The following is a 19736-nucleotide window of genomic DNA, read 5'->3' as shown; positions in this document are numbered from 1 at the left end:
TATGAGCCCTTGTCAACTGGGCCACGATCACCAGGGGAGGGAGCCTGGCTAGCTCATAACAGGTATGGATGCCGTCTGTGAGCCAATACAAAACAAGCTGTTGTAAGACTGGGAAACTCTTCATGCAATCAGCTACAGAGACAGAGTTGGGTTGACTTCCTGAATGTCCGTGGTCGCTCAGTGAGGACGACGAGCACACTGTGGACATCTAGAGGATGCAGCCTCTGCTGGTGCACATTCCTATGCGGATGTGGATAAAAGACCAGCAGAAAGATATCTTGTTCCAGGTGAAACTGGGACACTACTTTGAGCAGATATGCCGGATGCAATCTGAGCTACACCTTTTCTTTATGGAAGACAGTGTATGAGGGCTCAGGTGCTAGAGCTGTCAACTCTGACACCCTCCTGGAGCACACCTGAGAGAAGAGAAATGCCAGTTTTCAACAATTTGTATCTCAGAAAAACTGGAATGGATTTTCATGGAATAAAGAACAAGCACTTCTCTAGCCCAGGGGCTTTCTCCTTGATGAATTTCAAAGGACTGCTGCAAACAACGGAGGTGATACGGTTGACAAAAATCACAAGAATCTTTTACCATGGAAAACATTAGGCAATCTTAAAACAGACTGGCTTCCTCCAAATGCCAAGCCCCAAACAAAGCACTAAGGGGCTGTGTGACGAGGTCGTGGAATGGAACGTGTCCTCACTATTAGACCTCCGCATGGACAGGGGCGAGTTGCTCCCGCCCTCAGCCGTGGCAAGAGCAAAGCCGGCGGCCGGAGCAGAGCTGGCGAGCGGCAGCCTGACCCCGGGCTGCGCAGGCGCCGCAATGCCGACGCAGGCGCAATGGGAGGCAGGTCAGGCAAGGACACTGGGGACGGGGAAGGGAAACGGTCCCCGGACTCCGGCACAGGCGCAGGGGGAGGAGCGGCAGCTGTAAAAAGGGAAGATGAGGAGGACAAAGGGGGGGGGGGAGGCAGGGATCGTGGAGGAAGGACTGAGGACAAAAGAGCAGAAGGGTGAAGGAGAAGCCAGGATGCTCGAGGGTGAGGAAGTAGCCCAGGGCGGGCGGACGGAGAACCACTTGCGGCCTGATGCGTTTAGGTGGTTAGCCCCGTCAGCCAGGTGGGTGGCATCCTGAAGGAGCACCCCCACCTTAGGGCCCTGGGCTGGGGCCTGGAGAGGGGGTGGGCCCAGGTCCCCCTCAACTCCCAAGCGGGATGATCATGCAAAAAGCGTTCCCGGCCATGCTGACTGAGGGAGCGCGGTCGGGAGGTCTGAGACAAGGACCGAGAAGAAAGGGGGCCCCCAGGGTAGGGGGACGGACCCTCTCACAGGCTCCATTAGCAGGCAGATGCCCCTGGAGTCCTGAACTTTCCACATCCCAAAGACCACCTTTCAGCAAACAGTAAGACTCTCTGTTGCAATGGAATCTCTAAAGAAAAACCACAGCATTCACCAAGCCCTCTTCAATATGATGTTCTCGGTCATGCTTACAGATGCCTTTCATGACTGTGATACCAGGATTGGCATCAGATACTTGACCAATGGCAAGCTCTTCAATCTGAGGAGGCTACAGGCAAAGATGAAGGCAGAGGTTTGTAGGCTGTTTGCTGAGGCCTGCTCCCTGAATGCCAAATGTGAATGTGAGTCTGGCACATAGGAGAGGATGGACTACTTCTCTTCAGTGTCTCACAATCCACATCAAGATGACAAAAGTGTTGCGCCAGCCTACACCAGGAAAGCCTCACATAAAGCTTGTTATCCCATTGAATGGTCAATCCCTGCGAGAAGTGGACACGTTTGCCTACTTTGGCAGTACACCGCCCCATGCAGTTCACATGGCGATGATACCAACACAAATGCATGGGAGTGCAGAGACATCCGTCAACAAACAAAACTGACAGTCTACAAAGCCATCGTATTGCCAGCTTTGATGTATGCATGGAAAACATGGACCGTGTGTGGACAGTGCCATGCTCTGAAGCTGAACCAATTTCACACGAGTTGTCTGAGGATACTGATGAAAATAAGATGCAAGACAAGGTTCCAGATACTGAGGTTCTCGTACAAGCAGGTATTCCAAGCACCCGTATGCTGATGAAACCACAGATGAGATGGGCAGGCCACATCCCCAGAAAGTCAGATAAGCAACTCCAAGAGAAGGTTTTTAAGGCAAGCTAAAGGAGGGAAAGCGCTCTCAGGGAGGGCAAAAAAAACTTTCAAAGACTCCCTCAAGTTATCCTTGTTGCATTTCAACACTGACCTAGAGATGTGGGAAGATCTCACTCACGATCGTTCCACCTGGCAAAGCCTCATCCATTCTGGAACTACAGCGTCTGAACAGAGGAGAACTACTGGGGCAGAAAAGTGCCAGCAACATAAATCTGATGACAGCAGCATGTCTGCTGTTAATCAAATAACCCATAGCGGCATCTCTTGTTCAGTGTGCCGCAGACAGTTCAAAACTCAGACCGGCCTGATCAGCCATTCACATGTTCACAGAAACCAAACCAAACAGTGATGTCAGGGTCATCTTCGAACTCGAAAGATTAACAACAACACAGGAGAATGACTGCACTAGCCAAGTCTTGTAACAGTGCACGATGTGGACTATGAGAGCTGCAAAACCCCCATTCGCATATTACAGACATCATGTATATAGAGCAAGGAGGAAGCAATGCTGAGGTCACTCACCTTTCTACCCAGCTTTTATAGTTGGGGATGTCCTTGGCATACAGTAGTTTGTTGGAGGGAGAGTCTTTCCCCAGCTTGTGCTCAGAAGTTGAGCAGGAGTCCATGAATGTCTGAGCCACCACGGATAGGCAGGCATCAGTAATACTGTTCTTGTGAATGTCAAACACAAACTGGGGGTTCTTAATCACATTCACCCAAAAACGCAGAGGTAGACTGAGGAAAGAAAGAAGAGAGATGGTCACTGCAGGAAACAAGGCCCCAGTGAGGAGCTAGTGCAAAGAGGCCTCATCAGCTTCTTGGACAAGCCTGAATTTAGCAGATTCTTTTAAGAAAGGGGCAGATGGTTCCCAGGTACTCCCCTCAAGCCTATGCATGCAGGCATTCACTCTGCTTTCAGGGCTTTTCCTCTCTTGGGTTACTGTAGATATGTGGGGCATGGGTATTGGTGGGGGACAATCTACAAATCTCATATCCAGGGCCTAAGGAGGGTGTCCCTTCCTGGAATTTATATCAGAGAAGGTGTTTTTAATGCATCACCATGCAGATCTCCTACCCCTCTGAAGTAACTACACCATTGCAAGGGCTCCTGTGTGGAACAGGGCCCTGGGAGAGACTTTGCTTAAGAATAGTTCCTGGCTAGTCCACAGTTATATTGGGGTCTTCAGGGATCCTAAAGGAAGGCCATCACAGTACTCTGCCTTTCTTTCCTGTGCAACTGTCCCCTCCCAAGTGAATTATCTCCATTCCGAATCCTGAAGGAGGGCCTTCCTCTCCTCTTTCTCCACGCACTTTCTTAAAGCATCCACCATTGACCAAAACCGCAGGGGTCCCATTTAACCCCTACGAGCACTACTATTGCCTCAGTTTCTGCGATCAGGTCAGCTGTCTGCTCCCATTCCATGGGAAAGGGCTCCATTCCATGCCTGGACCTCGTGCCAAATTGTGCAAAATCTCCTTCCCTCCTCAGCTGATCCTTTTAACCCCCCTTGTGGCACTTTACATGAGCCTGCCTGGACCCTGTGTAGGGGAAGAATTGTTAGGCTCTTCAATGGAGTCACTAAGGCATTTATTATCAGAGGAAAATGCTGGCTACTTCAGGGCTTGTCTCCATTATGCCGGGGATCGACACTGCAGCGATTGATCCACCGGCCGTCGATTTATTGCTTCTGCTTAGATGCAATAAATCAATCTCCGACCACTCTCCCATCGACATTTGGACTTCACCAGGAGAAGAATAGCCAGCACTGATGGGAGAGCAGCCCCCCCCCAACATTACCACACACGAGACGCCGCGGTAAGTACATCAACTTCAACGAGGTTTTTTGCGTCACTGAAGTCACGTGGATTAGACCGACAAGGGGGTTAATGTACACTAGGCCTCAGATAGTTTTATAAAGAATTTATGAATTACAGCATGAGAGGGGAATCCTAGCCGGTGTCAGACCACTCTTCTCATCTAGCCTTATCCCACCCACAGTTCAGTAGCATCTCTCACTAGAAGGTCCTCAGAGATGGAGCCCTGCTATAGAGCTCCTGAAAACCCCGCTAAGCTTCCCTGCGTCATCAACAATGCTTCCAAGACACCAGATGCTGGGCTCCCCGTGACTCTTATAATGAGGGTGCTGGATGCACATACATATTTCAATCCGTGAAGGGAGCAGCCTCAAGAAATCAGCTCCACGCATTGAATTAGCGCTCAGAGATAAGCGTAACATTAGTATGCAGGAGCCTGCATCCCAAGCCCTGTGGAACAGGGCTCCCTCCGCCTACCAACTCCTTCCTTCCTTCCTTTAATATAGAAAGCAGAGTTATAAATCAGTTCCGAGCGTTTCCGCACTCTCGTCTCTCCATTTAAAAATGTTTCTTTTCCTGCCCTGCTAATTGCTGACAGTTACTGAACTATACAAAAGCAATTTGGCTGCCATTTAACAAATGCCAGACATGGGAACGTATGTCCTCGTTGCCAGTAACGGCGAGGAGATCAGAGAGATGAAATCAGCGAGGCAGCAGAAAAGAAGAATGCCACGCGAGGGGGGAGTTGTGGAGAAGCGATGCCTATGTACAGAGAGGTGCTAGCCCCATCACATTGCTCACTGAGCTCTCCTCGGCACCTGCCTCCCTCTCCTGGAAGCAATTAGGAAGCCTGAAGGTCAGCTCTTTAGACGAGGCTAGGGAGGATGTGTGCGGGGTATTACATCACCTTGCCACGACAGGCTTGGCTATGCGGCAGGCTGGGATTCACGTTGCAAATGCTGCCAAGTGGTATGAAAATACAACCTGGGGTTTGCAAGGGCAGGGGGCCATGAATCTCAAGGTGAGCTGGGCATTTAACTGCACAGCCCTGCCATAGTTCAATCGTGGAACACTAATACTTCAGGATGGGAAGTTTATGGGAAGTGTGGCATGGCTGGGACTGTTATAACAAAGCGAGCAAGGGGCTCACCTACCTCAAGAAATACTGGGAGATAAATAGGCTTCGGGGCCCTATGTTTCCTCACTCAGGTCACTTTCAATGATCTGCCCTGGCTGAGGTTGGCAAATCCAGATTTCCCATCACAAGACTGGAGGCATTCATTAGCTGGGACAGGACAAATGGAAATGCTGATGCCCCTCCCGACGCCTGGCACCTGCCCTACCCAATTACCAGTTACTCTTCCAGGTGTGCCTGACGTCATAATCGTTGATCTGATGTTTATCGGCTTGTTCGTCCAGGAAGTCGAACATGTACTTGATGGCGAGCGGCAGGGCGCTCCCACGGTGCGCTGTGCTGAAAATGGTCTCAAACAGGTCATCGACGAACTTCTGCAAGGTGCCCTGGAGATGAGGAATGGAAAGTGGCTGCTCAGTCCTGCCCAGAAAGTCATGCATTGGAAGAAAGGAGGAAGCAGTAGGGCTAGCCAGCAATTTCAGACATTAACTTCATTGCTACCCCCATTAATGGGCCAGCATGTGAGATGGGGCTGGTAGGAGGAGGGCCAAAGCCATAGGAAAGCAAGGAAATACACCGGTCCTTAATGGGGAGAATACCCTGGGATGACAAGGAGATGTCAGTGATTCTTGGGTGTTATCTGGCACCATAACTCAAGCTGCTACCTGTCCACCCCACAAGAGAAATATGTTGTGCTGCTTCACAGCATGGCACAGTAGCTCTCCTTCATGTTCCGTTAGCCAGGCCAGCATCTTGGTCACTGCTGTGTCTGAATAGTGAGGGAAACCCAGTCGCATTAACAACTTTTTTTGGTGCTATATTATTTGGTTCGTGACTTCCAAGGATAGATGTGATCATGGCTTTCAATTCCTGGTGAGGGGAGCTCAACCAGAAACCTAACTGCAAGGAAAAACCATAAGAATGGCCATACTGAGTCAGAACAAAGCTCCATTTATCCCAGCATCCTGTCTTCTGACAGCGATTACCTGTTCTCTTCATTCCCTCTGGAGCACCTGGCATTGACCACTAAGTGACTCCTCCCCTGTTGCCCATTCCCAGCCCTGACAAAGCAGCTAGGGACACCATTTCTGCCAATCCTGGCTAACAGACAGAGTACGTCTACACTGCAAGCTTCTTTTGGAATAAGCTTTTCCAGAAGATATCTTCTGGAAAAGCGTATTTTGAAATAGAGCATCCACACTACAGGAAAGCCTCAAAATTAGTCTGAGGCAGGCTCCCCTAATGTGGATGCGCTATCTCGACTTAGAGCCCCAGGAGGCACTGGAGAGGAGTAACTTAGAATGGTCCTGGTGAGGAGCTATTTAGACATAGCAGCAGTGGAATATCTACACATGCCCTCTTCCAAAAAAGCTTTTTCGGAAAAGGGCTTGTTCCTTGTGGAATTAGGTTTACTGCCGTCGGAAAAAGCCGTCCGTTATTTCAACTTTCTGTCAAAATAACGCAATTGCGGTGTGGACGCTAGTATTGTTTTTCCAGATTAATGACTGTTAATCCAGGAAAATGGTGCAGTGTAGACGCACCCACAGTGAAGAAGCTATCCCCCATGAATTTATCTCACTCTTTTTTGAACCCTGTTAAAGTCTTGGCCTTCACAACATCCTCTGGCAAGGAGTTCCACAAGTTGATTGTGTGTTATGTGCAGAAGTACTTCCTTTTGTTTGTTTCAAACCTGCAACCTATTAATTTCATTTGGTGACCCCTAGCTCTTGTGTTATGGTTAAGAAATAAATCACGCTCTATTCACTTTCTCCACGAGTCATAATTTTATAGAACTCCATCATATCCCCCTTTAGTCATCTCTTTTCCAAGAGAAACATTTCTAGCCTTGTTAATTTCTCCTCATATGGGACCCGTTCCAAACCCCTAATCCTTTTTGTTGCCCTTTTCTGAAGCTTTTCCAATGCCAATATACCCTTTTTGAGATAAGGTGACCATATCTGCACACAGTATTCAAGATGTGGGCGTACCATGGATTTACATAGCAGCATTAAGATATTCTCTGTCTTATTCTCTATCCCCTCCTTAATGATTCCTAACATTCTGTTTGCTTTTTTGACTGCTGCTGCCATTGAGTGGCTGTTTTCAGAGAACGTCCATAATGACTCCAAGATCTCTCTCTTGAGTGGTAATAGCTGATTTAGTTCCCATCATTTTGTATGTATGGTTGGGATTATGTTTTCCAATACGCATTACTTTGCATTTATTAACAATGAATTTCATCTGCCATTTTGTTGCCCACTCACCCAGTTTTGTGAGATCCTTTTGAAGCGCTTCACAGTTCTGCTCTGGACTTAACTATCTTGAGCAGTTTTGCCTCAGCTGCAATTTTTGCCATGGCGCTGATTACCCCTTTCTCCAGAGCATTTATGTATTAAAAAAACCAAACTTGGCTCCCATTATAGTGTCTGAGTCCTTCACAAACATTAATGAATTTGCCCTGCAGTACCCTACCACCTAGGGAAGGATTATTCCCATTCTACAGAGGGGGAACAGAAGCACATAAATTCTAAGTGAACTGGCTTTCCTGAGTCCATCGCCACAAGCCCACCCCTCCTCTCGAGGTCAGGCTCAGACATACAGCAGCTGCTGTGCTGCAGAAAGTTATGAGCATGCCCAGATACGATGAACGTGCCACAATGTTGAATGCACAAGGTACATCATCATTTATTTCTTCACTGAGCACAAAGTGAGCTAAGCACCATACAAAGAAACAAGACATGGTCCCTGCCCCCGAGACTTTACAATTTAATGTCTCTGTTTTGCTGCCAATGCACCAGTTCCACCCCAGATAGCAGGCACCTGCTGTGTAACTGACTATATTAGCTCAGCGTGGGCAGAACACATCTGATTTGCTCTTGAATGTTCCAGGCTTGTTCTAACATGCCACTCAGCTCCACAGACTGCCACTGGAAACAGAACAGTCCAGAGCAGATTGCTACGGCTGGTGGTGGGGTTTGGTTCGAAGGAGAAGAAATACCTTGTAGCATGTGCATCTCAGCTCCTGCAATTAATGGGGTCCTCTCCCCTCAAAGCACAACAGTAGAGCTTGGTCTGCCTCTCCTATTGACTTGACATGTGGCAATGGCAGAATCTGGGGCATTTGTGTCCTAAGCTAAGAACTGGTAAAATGAAAACTCTCACCACCTGAACAACGGGCACTGGGGAAATCAGTGTTTGCATCACTTGAGGATGGGCGGGAAGCGTTGGCAGCTAGTTCCTCGGCCAGACGTAATCAGTGCTGCTACCTTTCTACAGCTCTGGAACCAACAGCAAACGTGAGCGCTTGGCTAGAGGACGAGCAGCAGGAATGGGGGTTGAGCCCCACTGTGGCACTTGGCACTGGTTGGGGCTGAGTCTGAAGACAGCAGGGCAGGGTTATCTGGTGGGCTATGAGACAACTGGAGAGGGGCAGAGCCACTTGGTGGAACTCAGAGGCAACAGGACAGGTGGGGCACGTTTTGAACTCCACTGGATGGGAGGTGCAGACCTCTGGGGCGATGAGAGAAAGGGAGCCCCCGGAGCTGCATGAACAGGATTCCAGACTGCTCCCTGTCCACAGAAGACATGAAAGGCATGAGCCAGTATTATCTGTGTGGAACCTGTGCTGCACCCAGGCAAGGAAGCTGACTGGGTGGCACAACCAAGGGCATCCCAGGAATGGCTCCCAGTCAGCACCCCCTTCTCCCACCTCTCCTCCCCCTGTGAATGCTTCCCTGAACTGTACCTTGGTGGCCAACAGACGGGTCAGGTAGATCTCGGAGACCATCTTGCTGCCCCTGTCGCCCTCCCTTTGATCCATGTGGTCATGATTCTTCACCAGGTGCCATAGCTTGGTGCCACTCTCTAGGTCAGGCGTGATCATGGGGGTCCGTGAACGGAGACTGTCGGGGCTGCTGGCTGTCCGGAGCATGCTCTCTGTGGGAAAAACAAACACAATGGGACCTTCCCTTCCCTCCTTCTAAAACCCTCATCCTCCCCTGCTTCCCCTATTCCTCCCTTCCCTTCAGCAGGCCCACACACACATGCTCCCACACGAATGCACACACACACACACACACACACACACACACACACACACACACACACACACACACAAATGAACATCCACACGCTCACCCCCCCACCTACACGAATGCACACCCACACACTCTCACACACACACTCTCTCACACACACACACACACACACACACACACACAAATGAACATCCACATGCTCACCCCCCCCACCTACACGAATGCACACCCACACACTCACTCACACACACACACACCCACACACACATACATGAATGCACACCCACACACGAATGCGCTCACACACATCCCACACTCAACTGTTTCACACGCACTGCACCCAGAATTCAACCACACAACTTGATGACTGATAGGGCCGTGCATCAGGGCAGACTGATAGGGCCGTGCATGCTGCTCAGTCACCAGGCTCACTTCAGGCCTGGTCAGCGGTGAGCAGGAGCAGTTACCATCTGACGTCCCCTGCTCAGTGTCCCATGCGAAGGGAGTTCAGTGGAGACAGCAGACAGCTGTCCATAGCACAACTGCGTCCACACTCTGGCCTCTCACTTTAGTTTTAGCACACAGAACGGTGACTTCCAGCCAGGAGGGAGGCTCATTGGCAGGACAGCCTGAGCAAAGCTGCTCTGCAGCTTCTTGTACTGTTTCTGTTCTGGGGGTGCAGGAAGGACTTCAGGCGACAAGCCGCCTACACAGCACCTCTTGTGGACCTGAAATTCTCTTACATAAACCCTCCCTGAATCAGGTGTCCCAGTGCCTATTTGAACTTGCAGTCTGTTTTTGTTGTCTAGGAGGGGGATCCCTTACTTGCTAGGGTTGCCAGGTGTCCCGGTATTCACCCAGACACTCTGGTATTTTTGGCTCCTGTCTGGTAAAATATTCAGAGACTATGGACACCCAAAAAGTCCGGTATTTTCTGAATTTTTCCCTGGCCAGGAGGCAAAAATGCCAGGCACCTGGCAACCCTACAAACACTCAGTGCCCTCCTCCCCCCTCCCCCCACAGCTTACCTGGATCCCCAAGGCTGTCGGCAAAAAAGACCTAGGGGAAGCAATGCTTTCCCCTGGGTCTTAGTGCTTAACCACTCCCCTGTTCCTATCCCTGCACTTAAAAGGGACATGCTGGTTTTTTTTTTCCTCAACAACTTTGCCCCCCCCCTTTTTTCCCTTCAACAGAATTTTTTCCTGGTGTTTTTTTTGGGAGGGAGGGGGTGTTTGGTATTTTTGTTTCAACCATCTGGCAACCCTATTAGTAGTTCTCCCTCTTTGCCCTGGATGCACATTCCCCCTCTGTACCAGGTTGCACCAATAAAGGAGAAGGGCACATGGTTATTGGAGGCCGTGCTCTCAGGCTGAATGGAGCCCAAAGCAAATGGGAGGGCACAAGAGACCAGGGAAGTGGGTGGTACTTGTTTCAATACATGGTGCATACTGTAGCCTGCCTCCTTTTCTGTTCTGTGTCTTTGCCCACGCACCCTCCAGCTCTAGTCCCTGGTTTGTCCGGAAGGGCTGTTCCCATTGGCTCCAGAGAGCAGGCTTGCAGGATTTCCCCCGCACTCACCGTATCTGCTGAGCGACTTGGTGAAGGTGGAGGAATTGGAGATGTTGTACGCGGAGTTCTGCTTGGGCACCAGTGCCACGGAGGAGCCGTCAGTCACCTAAAGGCAGAGCAGAGACACCAGAATGTGATTCATGGAGATGCACAGCAAGGGGAACACCACTGCAGCAGCGAGAAACCACTAGCTTTCAAGGTTCACTAATGCCCCAGCAAGCCCTCAGCTCCTTCCCCCTGTACTGCCCTCTAGAGCAGTGGTGTTCAACGTTTTTTTATTCACAGGAAAATGTCAGGTAAGCAAAAAAAAAAAAAAGCAACCCCTTTAATTTAAAAGTGCTGGTCCACTCCCCCCGCTGAGCCAGGAAAACAAAATGGTGGCCAACCCGGCTCTGCGATCCCCCAGGAAGACAGGATTGCGCACTGCTACTCTAGAGCACTAATCTCCAGCAAATGCAAACCAGAACCACCCTTCATCTACTTCACACAACAGAGACGCTGGGAAGCATTAAATGGGATGCTCATCAGGACCCACAGATAATGGCCCCCTCTCTCACTCACCGGTGGGCTTGCTGGGCAGGGAGATGAGCAGCTTCCTCTCCACTTTGTGAGGCTCACAGGTGGTGTTGGCTATTCCCAGAACTGGGCAGTGCACCTAAGTCTCCCTGCAGCACTAGAAGCGAGGAACATGGACTCGCAGCCAATCCAGTTCTCACACCATGGTAGGGAAGAGCACTAAACCTTCAAATACCCGGACTAGGCCAAATTCCCTGGCAGCTGGCAACTGCCCACTGCCCTACCTCTGTGGGCGACCTGACCTGGTAGTGGGCGAGGGTGTTGAGCCTTTTCCAGTCATTGTCTATCTTTGTGGTCACATCTTCATCCTGCAGAATGATTCGGGCCATCCTGCCCTGCCGCCACTCTGCACCAATGCAAGAGAAAGGCAGGGAGTTAGTAGCACTCTAGACGGGACGCAAAACAAACGGGAGGGAGAGAGAAGGAGCAAGGACCCTAAGCCCTGGCACAAACAGCTAGGCTATGTCTACACGGCAGCGTTATTTCAGAATGTCAGTTATTCCGTGCGTGTCTACACAGCAAGCCCGTTATTCCGAAATAAATAATGCCAGTTTGGGCCTGGCATCCCTGACTAACTTTACTCCTTTATTCTTCATCCTCTTGACCCTCACTGGGAATGGGATGGGTCACCATTTCTGGTCTCCTCCGCTCCAGTCTCAACCCACTGCCAGGAATGTAGATCACAAACCAACCCAGAGGGGTTTCTAATCCATCAACCTCCAGCTGCTACAATTCACAGTTTTATTCCTCAGGTTCCTCACATCTTTGTTGACACCTTAAGGATTCCTCCGTATTTGACATCCATTGCTTGGAGGTCAAAGCCACCAGCACCAGAATGCCAGCCCAACTACACCGAATGGCTCCTCCTCTGATTTGGAGTTCCAGTTAATGCTCCTTTCAAACCTTTCCCTGGGGTCTCTGTGGGGAGATGTGTGGATCTCCCACCGTCTCGAAGACAAAAGTATGATCTTCACTGCCAGCCTAGAGGGTAGGAGTCCTGGACTGGAAAGCACAACCGGGTCTCCTGCATGCCAGTGTGCAGCATTTAACACCAAGCTGTTCCCATCATACACACAGCCGTGTGTACCATGCACTGCTTGGTACGAAACATATTGTACACCTAGCCCACAGTGACTGGATACATGTTCTCTATGGCACGCAGTGGTGGACTAAGACAGGATAGAATGCAATTGCCCTGCTAGGCCTTGTGTTCTACAGGACACCTCTTTTGGGGTGTTGAGCTCCAGGTCCTATGGAAACACTTCGACTGGCTTGAGCGCCCCCGCATTGGACTCTTCTAGTCAACATTTATGCTCCCTCTGTCCTACCCCTCTGGCAAATGCCTCTGTCTCTTTATCTCACCCAGGTCCATGTCTCCTGCCTTGGGTCTCTGGGAGTAGGGCACCCCCTTGTAGACGGCATCTAGCAGCTTCTCCTTCACCTGTGTGATGGTGTCACAGTTCAGAACCTTGACGGGAATCTCGGGGGCATTCTCATTCTCAGGGTTCACGCAGTTCAGCGTCTGTGCAGCACAGGGAAGCAGAGAGATGTGTGTGATGGGATGCACTTTGCCTTTGGCCAGGAACATAGCACCAGGGCACAGGTCTCACAGCTCTCCACGGGCTGTACCTCCACAGCCCAGGCAGATCGCTTTGAGGAGAGGTGGCTCTGAAGCATTCCTCTGCCCCTCACCTCGCCCCAGGAAGGCAGAGAGGCATCGACAAGATCCCAGCCGCCAGCAAACTAGAGCAAACCCATAAAACTATGCAATCCTAAGCCACGCTCAGGCCTGGATGCCAGGCCATGAGAGCGTGAAGCAGGGGAAGGCCTTGTCCCCAACTTCTGGAGAGCATAACATGGGACAATTAGCAGTTCCAACTTCACGGATGTCTTGATGGGACAAAGCAATAGATGGCTTCAGGGAGACTTGTCCTACATAATCTTAAACCTGGTCTACACTAGACAATTAGGCTGGCTTAATTAAATTGGACAGGGGTGTGAAAAATCTATGCCCCTGAGCAGGGAGATGGATTTCCTTCACCAGTGGGAGAACTACTGCTGGCTGTACTGAAGAACTACACTGGCACAGCTGTGGATAATAGGCAATCGAAAGGTAACCAACCCCTTGTCTCCCACAGTGTTCCCTGGAAGTTGTGCGCTCATGTGGCCACTCAGGAGAGGTTCAAATGCCACCCAGCTGATTGGCAGAGCACACACAGCTAGTTTTGTGTTTCTACTGGTGGTGCACATTCACACATGTCTCAGTGCACATGCAACATTTACTCTGCACATGGGTGGAAAAAAATCTGCATCTGGATGGAAAAAATTAGAGGGAGCATGTCCTGCCACCTCCAAAGCAATCCAAGGGAAGATAAGCAGGCAGGAGTCAGCACTGGGCTTAATCATGGGCAGGGTGGAGGCGGTGAGAACTAGTACCTATTTGCAGGCTCTGAAAAGAGGGAAGATCTATAATATCTGCAGCCATCTCAGCCCTCTGCAGAGATGCCCTTGTCACGCCTCCAAAAACCATTGGGCTGTGCTCAATATCCTCTCCTCCCCCTCCATCTCTGCCTAGCCCCACAGTATATCGGTGAACTACACCCAGCCATCCAGCTCTGCTGCCAGGGCCAGCCTTATCACTTCCCTCCTCCCCCGCCCAGGACGCGGGAGAACTATGTGCTCAGGGTGGAAGGCACTACCAGGGATGCTCTAGAGAGAAAAGGAGACAACAAACAGCTCTCTGCAAAGTACCTGGGGTGCCTTAAAGACCTCGCTAAATAGCTGAACCTAGGGGTTCTGGCAAGAACCAGTCCTGGGCGAGGCTCCTGCTTGCACTAACCAGCATTTTGTAGTCAATCTGCTGCCGGATAAGCTTGTCTTCACTCAGCGAGTAGCGGGCCTCTCCAGTGATGGCATCAATGGGTCCCTTCTCCATCTGCTGTTTGATGGCGCAGTACAGCATAAAGAGAGGTTCTCCAGCACACTCCTGTGGAGCAAGGGAAGGGAGGAAGAGCGAGAGGTCAGAGGGCACCAGCCACCAACCACAACCCTGCAAGGAAGCCCTCCGTTATTACAAGGAGAAGCAGAATGCAGGAGTCTGTCTCATCCTCTCAGGATCAATCACTGGCTCACGGACCAGCGTGTGGCCTTTCAAATACCGTCCCCAGCACATGCCTCGATCGTCCCAGGCTACCTTTCTACAGCTCTGGAACCAACAGCAAACACTAGGTTGTCAAATGCTTTGAGGAGCATTGGCTCTAAAATATTGCACAAAACTCAACCCCCGCTGTGATCTCCACAGCTGGGGCAAATGGAGGCAATTTCCTTCCGTTTATCGCCCTCCGAACCAGCCGCTGTTTGTTTCCTTTTCTCGTTTTAATGAGAATGATAAGCCCTCGCCCGTTCCCACAATGCTTTCCAGCCATTCGCTGCTGGACCCTGCCCAGATAGGAGGGAGCCCATTTTGCAGGCGAGGAGACACAGGCAGAGAGGCGAAGCTCCAGACCAGAGAGGGAGCAGTGCTAGTCTGAGCTCAGAGCGCCCCTCTACATCTGAACTGGATAAGGTCTGTCAGACATCTTGGATTTTCTGCCCTTGTGGAGAATCCTGAACTAGGGCCTGAGCTAGCCCCGGGAAACCACCCATGAACTGGACATCCTGCCAGATAGGGAGGGGCAGCACCATGGACCCCACGCCAGGATTACAAAGCGTGAGGCCAAGGATTGCTCCTTCTTTGAGAGGCCGGACAGAAGGATACATGGGAGACACTGATATGACGGTGACAAGTGGGGACCACAGTTAAATTCGAGAGACAGAAGGTACTGACAACCTCATCAGCGGGATTTTTAGCGGAGTTTGGTCTGAGTGATGGGGTTTCCTTCCATTCACTCAGACACTTGGCCAGACACGCTGCCTGCCTAGGAAGCAAGGCATGTCCGCACTGTTAAACAATGTGCTACCAGACTTCTCTCCACCCTTTCAGTCACTACTGCCCAGTAAAGAGGGGAGTTGGGAGAACACATGTAGAAAAGGGCATTGCTACAGGAGAGTGAGGCATGAAAAGGGGACGCAATAGAAATGTATTAAACTGCAACGTTCTTGCAGGCCAAGGGTACAAGTAATGCCCCCTTGTGCACCAGGGGTTCTGGGAGAGGGGTGAAGGAGTGAGAGGAGATGGGATGGATACCTACTGGGTCATGGCAAATGAGTGGTGAGGAGATGGAAGGAGATCGAAGAGAGCAGGGAAGTGGGAGCGTAGGAGAGGGTAGAGCCAAGTCCTATAGCGATGACACTGCTCACATAGTGCCCCTCTATTTGAACCTTCCTGAATTGCATGCCCCTCCTAGAAGCAGGCTTTGCCCAACCAAACAGGGACAGGAAAGGGGAGGGAGCTAGAAAAAATTCCAACAGCTTCCACCCAACAAGCCCCCCATCCCCACCCGTCCGCCTTACAAATAAATTGTACTTTGGTGCAAAGTGCGGCTGCTCTCCCTGTCACCATATGCTGTTAGCATCTCGTTAGCATCTGCGGTAATTAAAGAGACAGCTGCTAACGAGCAGGAACAGGCATACATCATCCCCAGACCTTCCGACAACACGCCTGTCTTTGAAATTATGTTTCATTTGCAAACTTGGCTTCATTAAGTCAGCTTGGAAAAGAGAGAGAGAGGGAGAAAGAGCCCCAGTGTGGGTGCCGTGCTGTTTATTAATAGCTGCCTCGTAACGCAAAAGCAAAATAATGACCGTAAACCAACAAGCCCGCTCAGCAATTCCAATCCAGCCTGTGGAGACGCGCCTGCCTTTCTAGTTCACTTCCTTTGCCTGCTTTCCTGAGAGTAAAGAAATGGAGTCCCTTCCTTTGATTGCTTATAAAAGCGCCTGGAAAACTTTGAGCCACGGGAAAGTGACACAGATGAAGAATAAATTGGAGCAGCCTTCGTGGTCACAGCTTGCTTTACTGCTCCATTCTCGGCACGTAGTTTTCTCCCTCTCGCCAGCAGTCCGGCCCCACTCTCTACAGGAACCTGCTGCCGTAGCAGATTGCTTTTTAAGAATGTCACCCCTGAGCACTGACCCATTTCGTTTTTCAGCCCAGCGCGGCTCCGCAGATCCCCCTTTTGAAATAAAATGAATGTGGAATCCAGGGCTTTCTGTATGCAAAGGGCTGGAGAGACATTAACTAATTAACCAATTTGATCATTTAAAGTGAGTTTAGCACTCTGGAACGGTGACAGGCTGTCAGCCTGGAGGAAGTAGTCCAGGCCTGTGGAGACCCCCTCTAAGGATGACAGGTACGATCCTTGGCTTTTCTGCTGAGATCTCCAGCAAGGGGGAACAATTAGTGCCAATCATGGTGGTTTTTCCACGCTGCAGACCTCTGTTGTCTTGTGGCGGAGCTGACACCACCTGATCATCTCACACAGGTCACCACAGGGCCATTAGATGGGACTGATTTTTAGTCTCTCCCTGCCACAATCAAATAGAAGCCAGGGCTGTAAATGCCCTTTAAAAATATTAACCGGTTAAACGATATAATTTTAATTGGTTAACCAGGGTCCAGACCAACCCCGCCCTCCACAGGTGGCGGAGCTGCTCCAGCCAGCCAGGTCCTGCCATGCCGTGGGCCTCCTCCGGCAGACTGGGGTCCTGCCGCAATGTGCCGCAGGTAGGGGGCTGCTCCAACCCAGCTGGGCCTGCTGCCGCACAGCAGGCCTTGGCCAAAGCACCTCCCTCCAGTGGTGTGATGGACCCGGCCAGGCTGCAAGTTAACTGGTTACCCAGTAAGCATCACCTGGGGAACCCTTTACATCCCTAAAAGAAGCCAGTGTGCTGGAGGGGAGAGGCTTGGTAGCCCATTACCAATAGCTCTAGGCCAAACTGTTCTCCCCTTCCTTCTTCCTGGTTCTGACTCTCTGGTCCACTCCAAGCAGAAGCAGAGACAGACAGTGCCGGATTGCTTGCCATCTCCCTGTGTAGCTGGACTGCATGACCCATGGGTGATCTGCAAAGAACCCATGATGCGCTCACGCTGCTGTGAGAAAGCAGCCAGGATCTGGAGCCAGCAATCAGCTGTTTGCAGCAGATCCCATTCTCACGGTGAGTGGAACCCTGCCAAGCATCCTGTGGGATAGACCATCCTAGCCCTATATCAGCACTTCCCAACCATTGGTCTGCAGACCGGTGGAGAGCTGCAAACCCCTCCGGGCAGGAGGCGGTACTCTGCTAGGCCACACCCCCAGATGCTAATGAGCCCCGCCCACTGGGGAGCTCCATGTGCTGCAGCAGGATGTGGTGACGCTGTCCTTGCTGGGGCAGCCTTACCACGGCCCCAGTTCCAGCTCCGCCGGCAGCCACGCAGCCCAGCCAGTGGAGCCTTCGCAGCCACGAGCATCCCAGCTTTTATGGACACTGAGGAGGATCAGGTCAGAGGCCCCAGAGAGCCGCACTGGGTGCCTACGATTTCCGAACCCCTCCACAGCAGATTCCGGCTTCTCCCACGGGGTCTCCCTTGCTGGCTCTGGCCTGCACCAGAGGTGCACCTGGGGTGCCACAGCTGGCAGCTCCAGTCAGAGTTGTGCAGGGGGAGCCAGGCTCCCTGACTCAAACCAGGGGGCTAGTCCCACCTGGTTGTCGGGTGCGTGATGTGAGCCTGAGACGCGTGGGCTGAGTGATCCCGCACCCCTCGGCCCCGACTGCTAACGGCCTGGGGAGGAGCCACCAGAAACATGCACCCGCCCCTGTCACTTGTGCCACAGACATCGCCAATCCCGTGTGCCTGTCGGGGGCTGGGCTGTTGCCAGGCCGGGCAGGGCAGGGGAGGGGTCTCTTCCTGGATGCAGAAGCAGTTCTTCGCACTGCAAGAGAGCCATGTGGAGCCCAGCATGGTAGCCTTAGAGCAGCCAGGACCCAGCAGTGCTCAGCTGGCAGCTGGGAGGCAGCGCAGGGCTAGGTGTGGAGGGTTGGCACTGTGGGCTCTGGGGCGGGGCTCTGAGAAGCGGGGGGCTGGCATTGGGGGGCTCTGGAGGCAGGGCTAATATTGAGGACTGGGGGCTGACACTGGGGGGAGACTGGGAGGTTGGGTGCAGTGGGACTCTGGAAACAGGAGGCTGGCACTGAGGGCCTGGGGGGAGCTCTGAGGGTGGGAGGCTGGCATTGTGGAGGTTGGGTGCAGGGGACTTGGATCAGTGGCTAATGCTAGGGGGTAGTGGAGGAGTGGGGGGCTCTAGGGGTTAGGGCTGGCACTGGGGGACTCTGGAAGCTGGGGCTTTTTGGCGGACCAGCAACATTTATTTGCATATTGGCATATTCAGTATCTGCATGATGAATATGCAAATAAAATGTTATCGGTCCGCCAAAAGTTTGTGACTGGGTTTGCCGGTTCCTGGTATCAAAAAAGCTGGGAACCACTGCCCTATCTGGTTAAACTCCCCTTACCACCACTTTTCACCTCCTCCCAACCAGCCCGGGGAGAGGGATGCTGTCCGGAAACTGTAGGGGTTCTTTGACCTTGCCCCACATGGTTCCACTAGGAAAGGGGGGGGGGTCTCAAATTTCACTGCGCTGTGACTCCCTACTGACAACAAAAATTATTGCACGAGCCTGGGGATGGGGAGAACTGAAGCCTTAGCTTGCCCAAGCCCAAAGGCTTCAGCTCCAAGTGGGGGGGGGGGGGGGGGGCGGGAGGCCTCACCTGAGCACCCCACCCAGATTGCCACAGGAAGCAAAATAAAGGAGGGGCCCAGGGACATGCCAGTGGGGGGTCCCCTCTCTGTAACCTGCCCATGGGCACAGAGGCAGCTCCACTCTAGAATGCAAATGTGCCTGAGCTTCAGGCTGCACCAAGGCCAACTCTGTGAGGATGACAAAGTGACAACGGAAAGCGCTTCTGGAGAAGTGCCTGCGCAGGAGCACGACAAGCTAAGAAGAAGCTGCGGGAGGAAGCATGCAAGGGAACGTTTGTGTGGCGCTACATTTGCATGTGTGTGGGGAGGAGGGGAATAGGCCCTAGGCAGTCTGAGCCATGCCAGCAAATGCTCACAGTGCCTTACTGACGAGATTTAGCTCATCAGGCACCTAATACCGTGCATTTTTCAATGCTCGTCTCTTATTTTTTTTCCCCTCTCCCTTTCCCTGGGGTGTCTCATTAAGCATCTGATGAATGTTGCTGCAGGGCCCTATGAAAGCACTAGGCCTGTTGATTCCCTTGCTGCCGCCCATCCCCATCTCCTCCTCCAGAGGCCAGGCCAGGAAACACCTAGGCAGGAGGAGAGCACAGCCCTGGGGTCCTATCCTAGAGCCAGGTGAATTCCTACACCTGCACTGCACAGTGAGAAGCCATAGGAAATTTCCCAGTTGTGAATGACAACTTCCCAGCTTGCTTTGCTCCTCTGAGTCACATGCTGTCAGATCCCTCTGTGCAGCTTCATCGC

At 51.7% G+C, this 19736-nt stretch overlaps 1 protein-coding gene across 6 annotated transcripts in view; it reads right to left on the bottom strand.

Moving 5' to 3' along the window:
* PLXNA1 (plexin A1) overlaps positions 1-19736 on the bottom strand; it is a 356659-nt gene that overhangs the window by 17471 nt on the left and 319452 nt on the right. For all 6 annotated transcript variants that reach the window (XM_075938783.2, XM_075938786.2, XM_075938785.2 and 3 more), the window contains 7 exons: positions 14147-14293; positions 12670-12829; positions 11550-11653; positions 10741-10837; positions 8871-9061; positions 5342-5511; positions 2698-2910 (listed from right to left, as the gene is read on the bottom strand). In XM_075938783.2, coding sequence (XP_075794898.1) covers positions 2698-2910; positions 5342-5511; positions 8871-9061; positions 10741-10837; positions 11550-11653; positions 12670-12829; positions 14147-14293 — 1082 coding nt within the window. The remainder of the gene's footprint in view (positions 1-2697; positions 2911-5341; positions 5512-8870; positions 9062-10740; positions 10838-11549; positions 11654-12669; positions 12830-14146; positions 14294-19736) is intronic.

Source organism: Pelodiscus sinensis, chromosome 11 (genome assembly GCF_052426305.1).
Source record: "Pelodiscus sinensis isolate ZL-2025 chromosome 11, ASM5242630v1, whole genome shotgun sequence".
NCBI classification, from domain to species: domain Eukaryota; kingdom Metazoa; phylum Chordata; order Testudines; family Trionychidae; genus Pelodiscus; species Pelodiscus sinensis.
Note: the sequence above shows the minus strand (reverse complement) of the source record. Positions and strands in the feature narration are given on the sequence as shown.